The 13,411-nt window shown below is 41.9% G+C and overlaps 2 protein-coding genes across 2 annotated transcripts in view; both read left to right on the forward strand.

Moving 5' to 3' along the window:
* cacna1fa (calcium channel, voltage-dependent, L type, alpha 1F subunit a) overlaps nt 1-4,473 on the forward strand; it is a gene marked incomplete at its 3' end in the record, with an annotated part of 36,302 nt that extends 31,829 nt beyond the window's left edge. Inside the window, exons 44-47 of the mRNA XM_080832537.1 lie at nt 927-1,201; nt 1,638-1,741; nt 3,441-3,767; nt 4,267-4,473. Coding sequence (XP_080688663.1) covers nt 927-1,201; nt 1,638-1,741; nt 3,441-3,767; nt 4,267-4,473 — 913 coding nt within the window. The remainder of the gene's footprint in view (nt 1-926; nt 1,202-1,637; nt 1,742-3,440; nt 3,768-4,266) is intronic.
* Nucleotides 4,474-8,437: 3,964 nt separating this feature from the next.
* sypb (synaptophysin b) overlaps nt 8,438-13,411 on the forward strand; it is a gene marked incomplete at both ends in the record, with an annotated part of 21,191 nt that continues 16,217 nt past the window's right edge. The window contains 2 exons of the mRNA XM_080832541.1: nt 8,438-8,455; nt 10,014-10,079. Coding sequence (XP_080688667.1) covers nt 8,438-8,455; nt 10,014-10,079 — 84 coding nt within the window. The remainder of the gene's footprint in view (nt 8,456-10,013; nt 10,080-13,411) is intronic.

A 13,411-nucleotide genomic window follows, 5' to 3' on the forward strand; every position in this document is an offset into this window, starting at 1 on the left:
TTAAAGTTAGCTAGAATTGTCACTACCGAAACAGTCACTACCGAAACATATGGTAGTGACCAGATGATTTCGGTAGTGACAAAATGAATTGGTAAGTAGTTCAATCCCATAATTTTTAAATAAATGTGTTGTGTGGACGAAAGGCCGGCCCAGAGCACCTTTTGGAAGATTTTGGGAGAGAAATGAACATCCATCCAACAGTGCAGTCACTACCGAAACACTGGATGTCACTACCGAAACAGTGCAGCACTACCGAAACACAGGATGTTTTGTAAAAAATTAAGTATATTGAGTAATCAACTAAAATGTTATGATACTGATTGGATTAATGTATGTTAAATTTCATCAATGAACAACTCTGGAATCAATATGATCAGTATTTAGCATTTTACAAAGAAATATTGCACTTAGATTTTGATGAATTGTATAAATTGAACTTGAAAATTTGGTAAAAAATTCATTTTTATGGATTTCATTGTGAAAACCTTCAAGAAATATTTGTAAAAATACTCTTCAGAGAAGGGAAGGAAACACAATCTGAACAGGTCAATAATAATACTTTTTTACTATAGTAAATGTGATGTTTCGGTAGTGACAATTTTTGGAAGAGGAAAAACATTCCAACACATTCTGAAAATACAATATAAAAATGGACTGTTCTTTTACTAGATAAGTGTACTTTAGATATGGTACAATATAAATACGGACAAAGTTTGGGGAATAAAACATAAAAAAAATCCAAATATTTCCGACCTGACTTTGCACCAATTCGGTAGAATGGCCCATATAGTGTTGTGGCAGATCTGTTTTAATACAATCTTTCTCTCTCTCTCTCTCTCTCTCTCTCTCTCTCTCTCTCTCTCTCTCTCTCTCTCTCCCTCTCTTTGTGTGTGTGTGTGTGTGTGTGTGTGTGTGTGTGTCATTAGACCATGGACTCCGGCTCAGCCTGAGACACCTCAGCCTCCACCCCCCACCACCGCCAATGGGAATGTAGGAGCTCAACCAGCACCCCAACAATACACTGAGAACAGTTACAATGGTAACGGCTACTATGGTAACGGCTACAATGGTAACGGCTACAATGGTAACGGCTACAATGTCAACGGATCCAGCACCATTATAAGTGTCAATGGCAGCAATGGAAACGGTTACACTGGCAATGGTTTTGCTCGACGACGCCTGCTTCCTCCCACCCCTGCAGGTGAGTCAGCTGGAGCGGCATCACTTCCTGTTTGACTTCTGACTCCTCTCACTTCCTTCTTGCATCTCGTAACATCTGTGCTGAATGACTCTCAGGACTAGTCACCACAACACACACTTTTCTCTGTATCTCTCTTTCTCTTCTCTCTCTTCCTCTTTTCCCCCCTGCCCTTCTCTTCCTCTCATTCTTACTTTCTCAGTCTCTCCTCCTCTAATATCGTCCTTCTCACACCCTCACATCTGAATCTCACTGCATCTCTTTCTTTCTTCCTCCCTTTCCTTTATTCTTCCTTTCTGGTATTTTCTTTCTTTCATTCCTTCATTCTTTCTCCTCTACTTAGACACTATCATGCCTGTTGTCAGGCCAGAGTTTAGTATCAGTTCTGGTCAGATAGATAAAAACAATAAATACAATAATCATTATTTCTCTCCATAAGGCTATAAGCCCTCGTTTAATATCCAGTGTCTGAGGAGTCCGACGGTTGATGAAGATCTACCCATCCCAGGCACCTACCAGCAGAGCCAGCGGCTACGCGCACAGGTGGGCATCCACACACACACACACACACACACACACAAAAACGAAAGTTGAAAATTCACTCTAGTTACCTCAGGACTCCGAAGCTGCATATAAGTATATTTTTTTTTAGACAAGCACCAATTGCAATCGGGCTCACTCACAGCACAAGGCTGAAAGTGAAGCAATATTAAACACATTGCACAAGGTTTATATAGACAGAAGTTTAGCGTTCAGCAGGGATAACCACATGGTGGATCTATGACGTCTAAGGCTCCCTGTGTCGCAAGGTTGACAGTTTTGCACAAGGTCGGAAGAAGCACAGTTCCCTTCTTATCACCTCTGGTCTAAACATGCTCTTGTACATATGCAGACTTACCTAATAATCTAAGTTACACACTCACACACAGAAACACAGAAAAGCCAAGTTCCTACTTACATACAGTAAGCACATGATTCATACAAGGTATATATTAATACAAGGCACTAGATAAATATATTCTGAAGTCATTAATAGCGTTTCGAAATGATCTCTATCAGTCCTTATTGCAGCAAGCAGAAATTACTTCCTGAAACGGTCCTGATTGCAGTGGGCAGGAGTGACCCCCTGTACGGGTCCTTATTGCAGCAAGCAGGAATGACCTCCTGTAATTGTCCTTATTGCAGTGGGCAGGAATGACCTCCTGTAATGGTCCTGATTGCAGTGGGCAGGAATGACCTCCTGTAATGGTCCTGATGGCAGCGGGAGTGACCTCCTGTAACGGTCATTATTGCATCGGAGCACATCTGACTGAAGACTCTCTGTTGTCTGACCAGTAGGATGTGTAGAGGATGTGTAGTGTTGTCCATTCTGTTGTGCAGCGTGTGCAACATCCTTCTCTCCACAACAAATGATATGGGCTCTAGAGCATTTCACAGGATAGACCCGGCCTTCTTTATCAGCTTGTTCAGTTTCTTAGTCACTGATGCTCTGATGTTGCTGCCCAAACAGGCTGCAAAGAGAATTACACTTACAACAACAGACTGGTAGAAGATATGCAACATCTTGCTGCACACATTGAATGACCTAAGCTTCCTCAAAAAGTTTGGTGTGCTCTGTCCCTTCCTGAAGACAGGCTGAGTGTTACATGTCAAGTCCAGTCTGTTGTCCACATGAACTCACAGGTTTTAATGGGGTTAGTTGCAAACTGCACCAGGTACACTTAAAACAAACCTAATATATCAGCCTATACCCCCTGGACTTGACAATAACAACTTTTCTATATTCTAAGAGTCCCTTAGAAGGGACAATAGAGCATAAATATGAGTTGATGCATAATTCATAATGAAGGGAGTGTAGTCTTTTAAAGGGGACGTGTTGTTGGTTATGCAGTGTTTAAAGGGTACGTGTCTTTGGTTATGTGGTGTTTAAAGGGGACGTGTCTTTGGTTATGTGGTGTTTAAAGGGGACGTGTCTTTGGTTATGCGGTGTTTAAAGGGTACGTGTTGGTTATGTGGTGTTTAAAGGGTACGTGTTGGTTGTGTGGTGTTTAAAGGGTACTCTTCTTATGAGGTGTTTCAAGGGGACGTGTTGGTTATGTGGTGTTTAAAGGGGACGTGTCTTTGGTTATGTTGTGTTTAAAGGGGACGTGTCTTTGGTTATGTTGTGTTTAAAGGGGACATGTTGGTTATGTGTTGTTTATCTCATCTCGGAGTGTAACGTCTCCTCTGCTCATCCTCTTAGCCGCCCAGCAACAGCTACGACATGCGTCCTGACAGCGCGATGTCTGCCTCCTCCTCGGCCTCGTGGGCCAACAGCAACCAGCCCCGTCGTGGCCAGCTGCTCTACGCGCCCCTCATGCTGGTGAACCCGGACGGTGGCACCCAGGCTGTGTGGAATGAGGGCAACGTCAGTGCCAGCCTACCCGCCTCGGCCCGAGCCGGCTGGACCCGGCAGACATCCACGCCTGGACCCCAAGGCCCAAGTCGGGCCTACAGCACAATGCGAGTACCATCACAGCCCAGTGGTGGCTACGTGGAAAAGGGAAGTGCCGACAGCCTGGTGGAGTCGGTAAGTACCAAACAAACTACCCACTGTGTGAATGCATAGAATGGAGCAACTGGCTGGGTTGTTCTCACAACAAAACTTACTTTAATTTTCTGACTTCAGCCAATTAGTTTCATCTCTTTTTAACCAGCCATTACTTCTGCCTTCTGTTAACAATGACATGTTTTTTTACTTGTCTGGTCAAAACATTGTGTTTGATAAAATCGGTAGAATGAACACAGCTAAACTTTGCTGTGAAGAAATATTCTTATCCAGCTCATGAGTCTGTGTGGTTGTAGCCATTACTTTCTCTTCTAACTTAGCCAAATCACCAAAATGTGTTCCTGTAACGCAAATGGTGGAATAAGGTCCTAACAACAACATGGTCATGGGATCAGTTTCCACGGAAAAAAATGTAGACCTCGTCTGAACTTCAGTCTGCAGAGGATAAAGAAGTAAATGTTAACGAGTGAGTATGTATCTGTGCCTCAGTAAGACTCTCTCCTCTCTCCCGACTCTTTAGATCCTTTTGTCCGAGGGCCTTGGCCTTTATGCCAAAGACCGCAAGTTTGTGGACTTCGCCAAGCGTGAGATAGCGGAAGCGTGTCACATGACCATCGACGAGATGGAGAATGCAGCGACGGACCTGCTGATCCGAGGACAGACCGGACGGCGGCTGCATTTTGAGGACGAGTTGGCCGATGAGATGAACTGCGTCGTCAACTACTGAGAAATCACGGCGAAAGCTAACTTAACCACAGAGCGCGCAAAGCTGAGTCCGCGCGGGAGAAAGACTTTGGAGTGCTCATCTTCGACAGGATTTTAAGGTCTTCCTCCATGTGTAGTGAACACCTTAATGAAAGCAGAGTATCTCACTACCAACACTGACTGTTAGCACTGCATTTTACACGCTAATTATTTATCTACGAACACTGACTGTTAGCACTGCATTCAACACTCTAATTATGTCTCTACCAACACTGACTGTTAGCACTGCATTCAAACAGCTTGGACTGAAGTGCACATGCCATGCGTCACGTCCTCTGCTATATCCTTAACTGAGTACCGCCTAGAAACAAGACTAGTTTCTTGTCAGCTTACCACAGACACATCACACCATAGTAGAACTCGGACTGGCTTTGGTGAACTGTGGAGGAATGGCGTCAGGTTTGTTTGTTATTGATGTAATAATCCTGAAGAGCAGGAGAGAGCTTCTGATTTAAGAGGTTGATATCAGTTGATACACAGATAAAACAATGTAAAAGTGGATTGTAATCACATTTTTATCACAAAAAATGAAGTTGTGAGGCAACATTTCTTAAAGGTGAAGTAAGTTATTTATTTGATTTATTGTGTTTGTTCAAAGCGCCATACTCTACACTGTTTACTTATATCTATGGTGTTGTATTACTATGTTCTATTTCCCATTTTTATACAGCACCTAAACAGCTTACCCAATCTCCGTTTCAATCACTCCACCACTTTTATATTTACCTGTTGAGTGGTCAACCTCATGAGGGATTAAGGGTTACCTCTTATTGATCCTCACCTGTAGCCACAGACCATGCAAAAGAAGTCGTGTTTAAACTTTCAGGTGAAGATGCTCAATATTAACATGTAACAGTTTTGGTATCTTTGTATGACTATAATAAAACAAATAGATAGGACTAGACTTAATTAAGGATGAATAAGATCTCACGGATGTTGAAGTGAGATTATTTGTTGTCCCGGGGAAGGAAGAGTAAGATCTGCTGTTAGATTAGTTTTGTTATTGTGGTTGTATTATGTATATGTAATAAATTATTCTTTTTCTCAAGTTATTTATTGTATTCTTCAAGTTTGCAGTAACTATCATTTGAAAACAACAGACAACAACTAGAAACAACTTTATGACAAATACTGTATATCAGAATGGCATGAAGCTCATCAGAACATAGACATTAGTAATTAATTTGTCTGTCACAATCTCTGTTGTTAATGTTTACCTTTGATCCCAGTAGACACAGAAGAGAACTGTCATGGCAGAAAGAAAAGGCTCTTCTGAGAGGAAGTGAAGAACTAGAAGTATTAGTGTTTCTCTGCAGGAATAAAAGTCCTGTAGGCTACAATGGCTTTCATTAATATTCCTCTATATGTCCATCCTGCTCAGTTCCGTTACAGCAGATATGAACACAAAACATAAATCACTTATCTGTCCTTGGCTAAAAATGTGCTAAATATTTTAAACCTATTTTTGAATGTGTGCATGTTTTGATTTGATTTGATAAAGAAAAGAGAAACCTTGTGCGTATCATCTTGGCATACAATCCACCAGAAACTCACACACACCTTCACACTCCCCCCCACGCAGAGGAGATGGCGGTCTCCAGGAGCGGTGTCGAGAAGAAAGCTGGTGTGAATTGTCTTAAATTAGCACCTTGTCGCAGAGGACCCCCTGTCAACCTGCGTTAACCATGGCAACACATCGGGTGGGCTGAGCCAGAGACTCTGTTTTTCTGGAGTGTTTCGTGCTGAAGTTAACCGCAGGTTAATTATGTAACATCATGGGCTCGACCCATAGCAACATTAATACACAAGGTCAGATCTAGAGCTTTGTATGGTCAGCAGTGCTACTTCTGAGCACGTTTTGTGGTATTTAGTGATTTAGTTTCTCACAATTTGAGCGTAAATGTGTGTGATAAAGTGTATCAGTACAATGATGCATAAACTGAGCCTCTGCAACAGCCCAGTTTCTGTAATCTGCAAAAACAAACAAAGAGGTCCCTAAGATCCGACCAATCAGGACACTATCCTGGTGACCAATCAGGACACTAGCCTGGTGACCAGTCATATGGACCAACCTGCCCTAAAGCAGGAGGGACTCCAGAGAAAGCATGAGATGGAAGGGGTGTTTAACATTTTAATAAATAGCCTGACTCACCTTAAACCCCTGGGTAAAGATCGAGTCTAATGCTATGCATTTAACATAACACGTACACTTACATACAAGTGTTAACTATTTTACCGGCCTCTTTTCATAAATCAGCACTTAGGCTACATCTCATGTATTTAAGTGTCAATATGCTATAAGCAGTTAGGCTGACCTTAAGCCCAAACACAGTGCCTTAACCAGTCTATAGGCTAGGTGCACGAAATACTCAGTGTGGGCAGTTTGTTTCCTGTTTAGCCAGGTGTATTTGAACCTGCCGCTATTCTGAATGTAATTAGCGTCTACACGGACCTGGTTAGTTGTTGCACCTAGTGAATCAGCATTACGATAAAGAAGGACTTGTAGACACTAATTACATTCAGACTAGTGGCAGGTTCAAACACACCTGGCTAAACAGGAAACAAACAGCCCACACTAAGTATTTCGTGCACCTAGCCTATTAGATGCATTATTCATATTTTGAGCTGCAGGAGGAGAATGGCCCTAAATACACCCTTCATTGTGCAGACAAGACAACATAGCACCAATTACACAACAATGTTAGTAAGAGGAACTAGCAGACAGCCAGAGCATGACTGCGACTTAACAGAATTCAAAGTAGGAGATAAGAGGTAGGGTGAAGAGTGTTGATTAGGAGTTAGAGTGAAGAGTGTTGATGAGGAGTTAGGGTGAAGAGTGATGTGGTATTCCTGCTTGTCTGTGTGAAATTAGGACATAGTGTGGATGGCAGGCGTTTCAGTCAGAATGTAAGGTGTTTTGCCATAGGAGTGAAGTAGTTGTATGACAAAACACTAGTAAGAGTTGAGTAATTTTGCATCAATGTCCATAGAAGCAGGCACCAGACTTAGTGTTTTGAAAGGGGGAAATGTCTGTTGGAGAGGGTCACCGTGAAGCTTTTATGTTGCACCTCAGGGTTTCACTTAGATTATGTGGCATGTAACCTGGCCATTTCACTGTGCTCAAAAGAAAAGTATCACAAGGTAAAGTTAAAAATAATAATATCTGTGACAAAGGTATGTGGATGACAATTGCTCAATTATTCTGAATTTCCAAGCTATACTTTATGCTGTATGCGTTATCCTCGCTGCCGGTGTGACCCAGCATGTGGAGACGCTGTTTTTGTTAGTGTATACACGCTTAAGCAGTTTCCATATCCTCACAATTTTCATATAACAATGATGAAGGCAACTTAGACCAATCAGAGAAACGCGAAACTGTGATTGGACACTCGCTGTCCTGTTGTTGTCAGTAATCGTCCAATAAAGTAAGCCGCAGCTCTATTATCTTGAGAAATTCAAAAGTTGCGGCAGATGCCGATTTTCATATACAATTACTTCGAAAATATCTGCTAATTATTAAGGCTTACATAAACCTTTAATGGTGAGTGTTTTCCCTTACTCAGTGCCAAGGCTGAAATAACATGTATGCAATATGATGACCGCACTGGTCAAGTCTCCCATTCACGCAGTGTGATTTAAAAACTTTATTTCTACCATCTAGGTGCAAACATGCATGCACTACGGATACCTTTAGCACATGTACTAAACTACACACAATGATTCAACCTCTGCAGGTAATTACAGTGTACAGACACACCCTCGACCCAAGTTTAAACGGCTATTGATACCTACGCGCTTGTTCGTTCTCCCTTATCAGTAGAGGTAGCACCATTTTCCTCTCTATCCTCTCTCCATGGGCTGTTCCGGATGTAACGCCTACATCCCTCTATTCCTCTGATCCTCTTATCTACTAGAAGGCGGCTAAGATGGATACTGTAAACCAGGTAGGATTGTCTAAACGGCATTTCCGATATTTATTTGATTGTGACAGTTTTCCTTGTGTATGAATGCGCTCATCATCTCAAGTGTTGTGTCTATGGCGCATAGGGAAATATTGTTGATGGATGTAGAGTACCTTAATGAGAAAACTAAAAAACTATAAACTCTTCTCAAAGGCAGTCTCCCTGGAGCGCCACGGATCTGAATGAGCAGCCCAGAAAGTACCGCATCACATATTGAGAAATAGCCTGCGCGAAATTCAGTTGGTGTTGCATTGCAATCTATTACAATGTTTAATTGCTTTTAAAATATGCACATGTCCCGCGGACCTACGAGAAGCCTAAACACTGAATACCGAGATAAATACATCAAATCTTTCCTGTGTTACTATTGGACCATACAGTCACAGATTTACCAAGGCTAGACTACAAGTTAGTGTAAATCCAGGAGCATCTTTTGACGAGTAAACATTATTCAAACTCTTCAAAAGTGCTATCGTATATAGCCTATTCTGCTGTAACACGTCTTGGGATGTGTTTTTATTTTTAAATTCAGAACGTGTTACACCCCCATGTTTGTATTGGTGCACAGTGAATTGTTTTTACAGGATGGAGAAAATACCTTGGGGTCGTAGAGAATGTATGCTCGTCGTTGGGTATGCAAGTACAACTACTACTGAAGGCTACTGAATTACGGTGCAAAGTAGAGGATAAAGAGATGTGGAGTTAAACGGCACACAGTAAAGCCGTGTCCTCTTACGGGTGCACGCTACCCATAAGCAGAGATGGACACAGCCTACCTCTAGTGTCGCATTCTACCGCACATGGTCGCCTTCTGCATACATTCCTTTCGCAATGAACGTCACATTTCAATTTTTTTTCTGTCCTTTCATTTTGACCAAAGATAGCAGTTTGCGGTACACTAGAGAAACCCGTCGGATAAGCAGCTTTGTCTAATTCTAATACTGGCAAAGTCTCTCTCTCGCTCTCTTTCTCTCGCTCTCTCTCTTTCTCTCTCTCTCTCTCCTGTCACTCGGCCTGTCGCACCCTAAGCCTATAGCAAAATTACAGTAGCCTACCTAGATGCGTGCAAATCCGCACCGTTGAACACGCCTTCATGACCATGACAGGTGGGCTTTGACCATTCCTTCTTCAGAGGACAGTCAGGTCATGCACTTAGTGCAAAGGAATCAAATAGAACTGCCCCAATGTCAACCCTGTGACAAAGTGTTCGAAAGATATATTTTATAACTATCAAAGGCCCACGAAACTGACTATAATCTGAAACAGCAGTAATCCTTATCTGTATCAGACAAACTGTTGTATTCCTTGCTCCAAGTTTTTATCCACTGCACTAAGTTTATTTATGCAATGTAGTTGGTTTAATTCAATCAATGTCACTGATCACTGATCATTAAGTTTTACGTGGAATATGTAATATAAACTGGTTTATCCTGTGATTTTATACTTAATTTAAAATTGTGTTTTAGCTCATTTATTTACGCTCTTGTCACTGATGTTTCCCTTTAGTGGAGCTGTTCATAATGGGTTTATTTTTTGACAGTTGGTGGCGACAGGACAGTTTGGCGTTCTCAAGAGTCCCCTTGCATTTCTAAAGGTCTTAGAATGGGTAAGTCACTCACTATATCTCTCTGATGTCTTACGTATGATTAAGTGAAGCCTGTTACAGCAAAATGTTGTGTGGGTGTGTGTGTGCGTGCGCACATGTGTTTGTGTGTCTGTGTGTGTGTGTGTGTGTGTGTGTGTGAGTGAGTGAGTGACAGGAAGAGACATAAAGAAAGAGCAGTCAGAGAGAGAGTGTGTGTGTCTGTGCCCATGTTGACCTTGAATGAACTCTAAATCAGTAAGGACGTCAGGTCGTGTGTGTGTGTTTACACCGAGATGGCAAACGCAATGTTGACTCGTTGTAAACTCACTGTAAGAGCAATTTAATAGCCTGGTATGTGTTTGTGTGTGTCAAACGATAGGACTGTAGATGTTATATCTAAACACGTTCTATCTATCTTTCCACCTACAGTCAATTTGTACCAATTGTTTTGTTAAACCAAAAATGTTCTCCTTGTGCAGTGCGGACATGTTTTCTAGTACAGATACCATCAGATCCGATATTGTTATAATTGATGAGAGCAATAAGAATGAGTTCCTCCTGGATTAAGGCTCCTGTTTCCATTCATTCAAAGAGGAAGCCTAACAAACAAAGCTTGTGAAATATCAGTCTCCTGTACAGCAAAAGTGTCAATTTCTTGTATTCATATTTTCAAGTTTGGGTCACGTATGGGTCAAATATAAAAGCATAACAGTTGGCAAAGTACTGCTACATCTCGTCCAAATGTTGTTGGAGGTGTTCACACATTAGAATTATAGCAGAAGGTGCTGTCGTTTAATTACTGATGACTGAGTCACATGTTTGAATCATATCTGAGCGATGTTTATTTATTATAAATTGTGGACTCCAATAAAGAACTAAAAAAGGTATGGAGAGGTTCTGCCTTCTTGAACTTCCTTTAGTATTATATAGCATTTGGTAGTTAGCCTCATTAATATGTTTCCTCTGTGCTCAGTGCGTTACAGTTACAATAAATAAACAGACCTGCGCCGTGAACTTAGTGAACGTTTTCCTGTTCACGCCCTCAGTGAGCCCCTCAGTAAGCGTCCTCACCCCTGAGCCCACTCATAAAGTGTTGTCATAGCAATCAGAACACCCTCAGGAACTTCTCGCTGTCCTGTATGGACAGTATTTGCTGTGCTTGAGTTTATGACATTTTCTTCTCTCATAGAATTTTATACCACTCCCTAAGCACCTTTCAGGACAGTATCATAATACTTCTAACTGCTGAGTGTGTCAGAGGCAGAGTGTGACCTTGGTGGTTCTGTTGGCATAGTAAAAGCAGCCCAGAGCGAGAAAGAGGAAATAAGGTGTTTTGACTATAAGTCACAAACTATTTTTTGAGTGTGACACCACTTACACGTCCTGTGTAAAATATGTTGCCAAAAATGGATCTCATTCCAGGTGAGAGGAAGTGGGTAGTTGTCACTTCCTGGAGACTCGATTAAATGCCAGTAAATAAGGATCCATTTTGGCTCCAGCAGTGACAGCACCCACAAATCAATCACACCAGCGTATCCATTGTTAGAGCCAGGAGCAACACATAGGCCCACGGTACTTCCTGCGCATAATCACTACTTCAGGAATAACTCAGAGAAAGAGATAGAGGGAGGCAGAGAGAAAATGTCCAGATGACGTTTTCTAAACTACCAGCATCTTATATAGTACAACAGTACTTAGGGGAAGGAGTGAAACAGTCATCTTTCAGCAGGAAACGTACATATGGTGACCACCAAGGAATGGTCAGTTGTGTGGAAGCATCAGGGCCTAGTTTCCCGATAACGACGTATCTTAACGGCCTACGTGGATTTTGGCGACCTCATAGACTCATCATTGCCGTAAGTGCGGCGTCGGGAAACCGCTCTGCAATATCCCTCTTACGACCAATTTCAAGTCCTTTTTAGCGTTCGGGAAACTGGGCCCAGGAGCTCCATGATATGAAATGACTGAAGCACTGTGCAAAACACTTTTAATTGTGAGTCTAAAGATGTTGGACATGCCGAGTTTGGAGAGTTCTTCTTGCTGAAAATTATATTCTATTTCTAGAAAGAAATGTTTCATTTAATTAGGTATTTTCTGAATGCAATTTATGTTCTTCGAGAGAAACTTAATAAAATGTCCTTCTATTTGTTTACCTCAAAAGGCTTTTCAGTACCGTATAGTGCAATATTTCATTTCATTAGGGAGAATGCTAAACGCTAAAGCATAGATGCAATGTAACAGGATACAACACCAAGCACAAAACCAGGAGACTGTTATTTAGCATAGATCCTTCCCCCACTGTTGCGGTTTATGGTGTAGATGGTGCATTCATGTATCTAGCTGACAGAAGACGGAGCCGGCATGGCTGTGATGGAGTGAGTCGCTGTCGCAGTCGCAGTCACAGCAGGGTGTAATCGAGTATCTCAGCCAGTCAGCAGCTTCCATCAGGAGCAGAACAGAGAGAGGAGCAGATCATCCCTCCATTATGCCTCTGAGTTACAAGGATTTTCCCATATTAGTATTTAGTTTGAGGTTATCAAACGGTTTCATCTCGTGTTCATGCTTCTTAGGGTGGTTATGAATGGTTATAGGGTGCTTATAAATGGTAGTATGCATATGGACATTACGTGTTTGTCATGGAATCATTTTGGTCAACAACAATATTTACATCAGCATTTACTGACGATGAGACTATGCCCACTCTCCTTGGAGAGAGAAAGGGTGTGTTTGTGTGTGTTTTGAAATAACTGAAGGTCACATGAATGTTAGTCTTGTCATGGGCTTAAATTATTAATCATAGAAGGCAGAGAGAGAGAGAGAGACAGAGAAAGGGAACGAGAGAGAGAGACAGAGAAAGGGAAAGAGAGAGAGATAGAGATAAAGTGACAGAGAGAGAGAGAGTAAGAGAGATATGTCAGTGGTGTACGTAGCTGTAGTAGGTGGCAAGTCTTGTCGTTACGGTAGAACGTGATGTCTGCAGCACCTCTCATAACCCAGCACAGGGCTCTCACAGGGCTCTCAGTACGATCTAGAGTAATCAAATTACAGTATCAATCAAGTCCACTATCGATTTACTGTAATCCAATACAGATAACTAAGTCAACAGCACATCAGAGGTAGCAGGTGTAGCGACTTATCTAGTTACAGCAACAACAGCTTCATTTTGTGTGTTGAAAGTGAGAGAAATGTCGACCTATCAGGGGAGTCACAGTGGTTGAGAATCAGGCAGGTATATGTAGACTGAAATGAATCTCTTGGGTGTATAAATGGGATGTCCCCCCCCCCCCAGACACCTCACATTGTTTAGTCAGCAGAATTGGCTCAAATTGGTAAGTGTGATATTTCCAGACTCC

The sequence above is a fragment of the Sprattus sprattus genome (assembly GCF_963457725.1).
Source record: "Sprattus sprattus genome assembly, chromosome: 2".
Taxonomy (NCBI): Eukaryota; Metazoa; Chordata; class Actinopteri; order Clupeiformes; family Clupeidae; genus Sprattus; species Sprattus sprattus.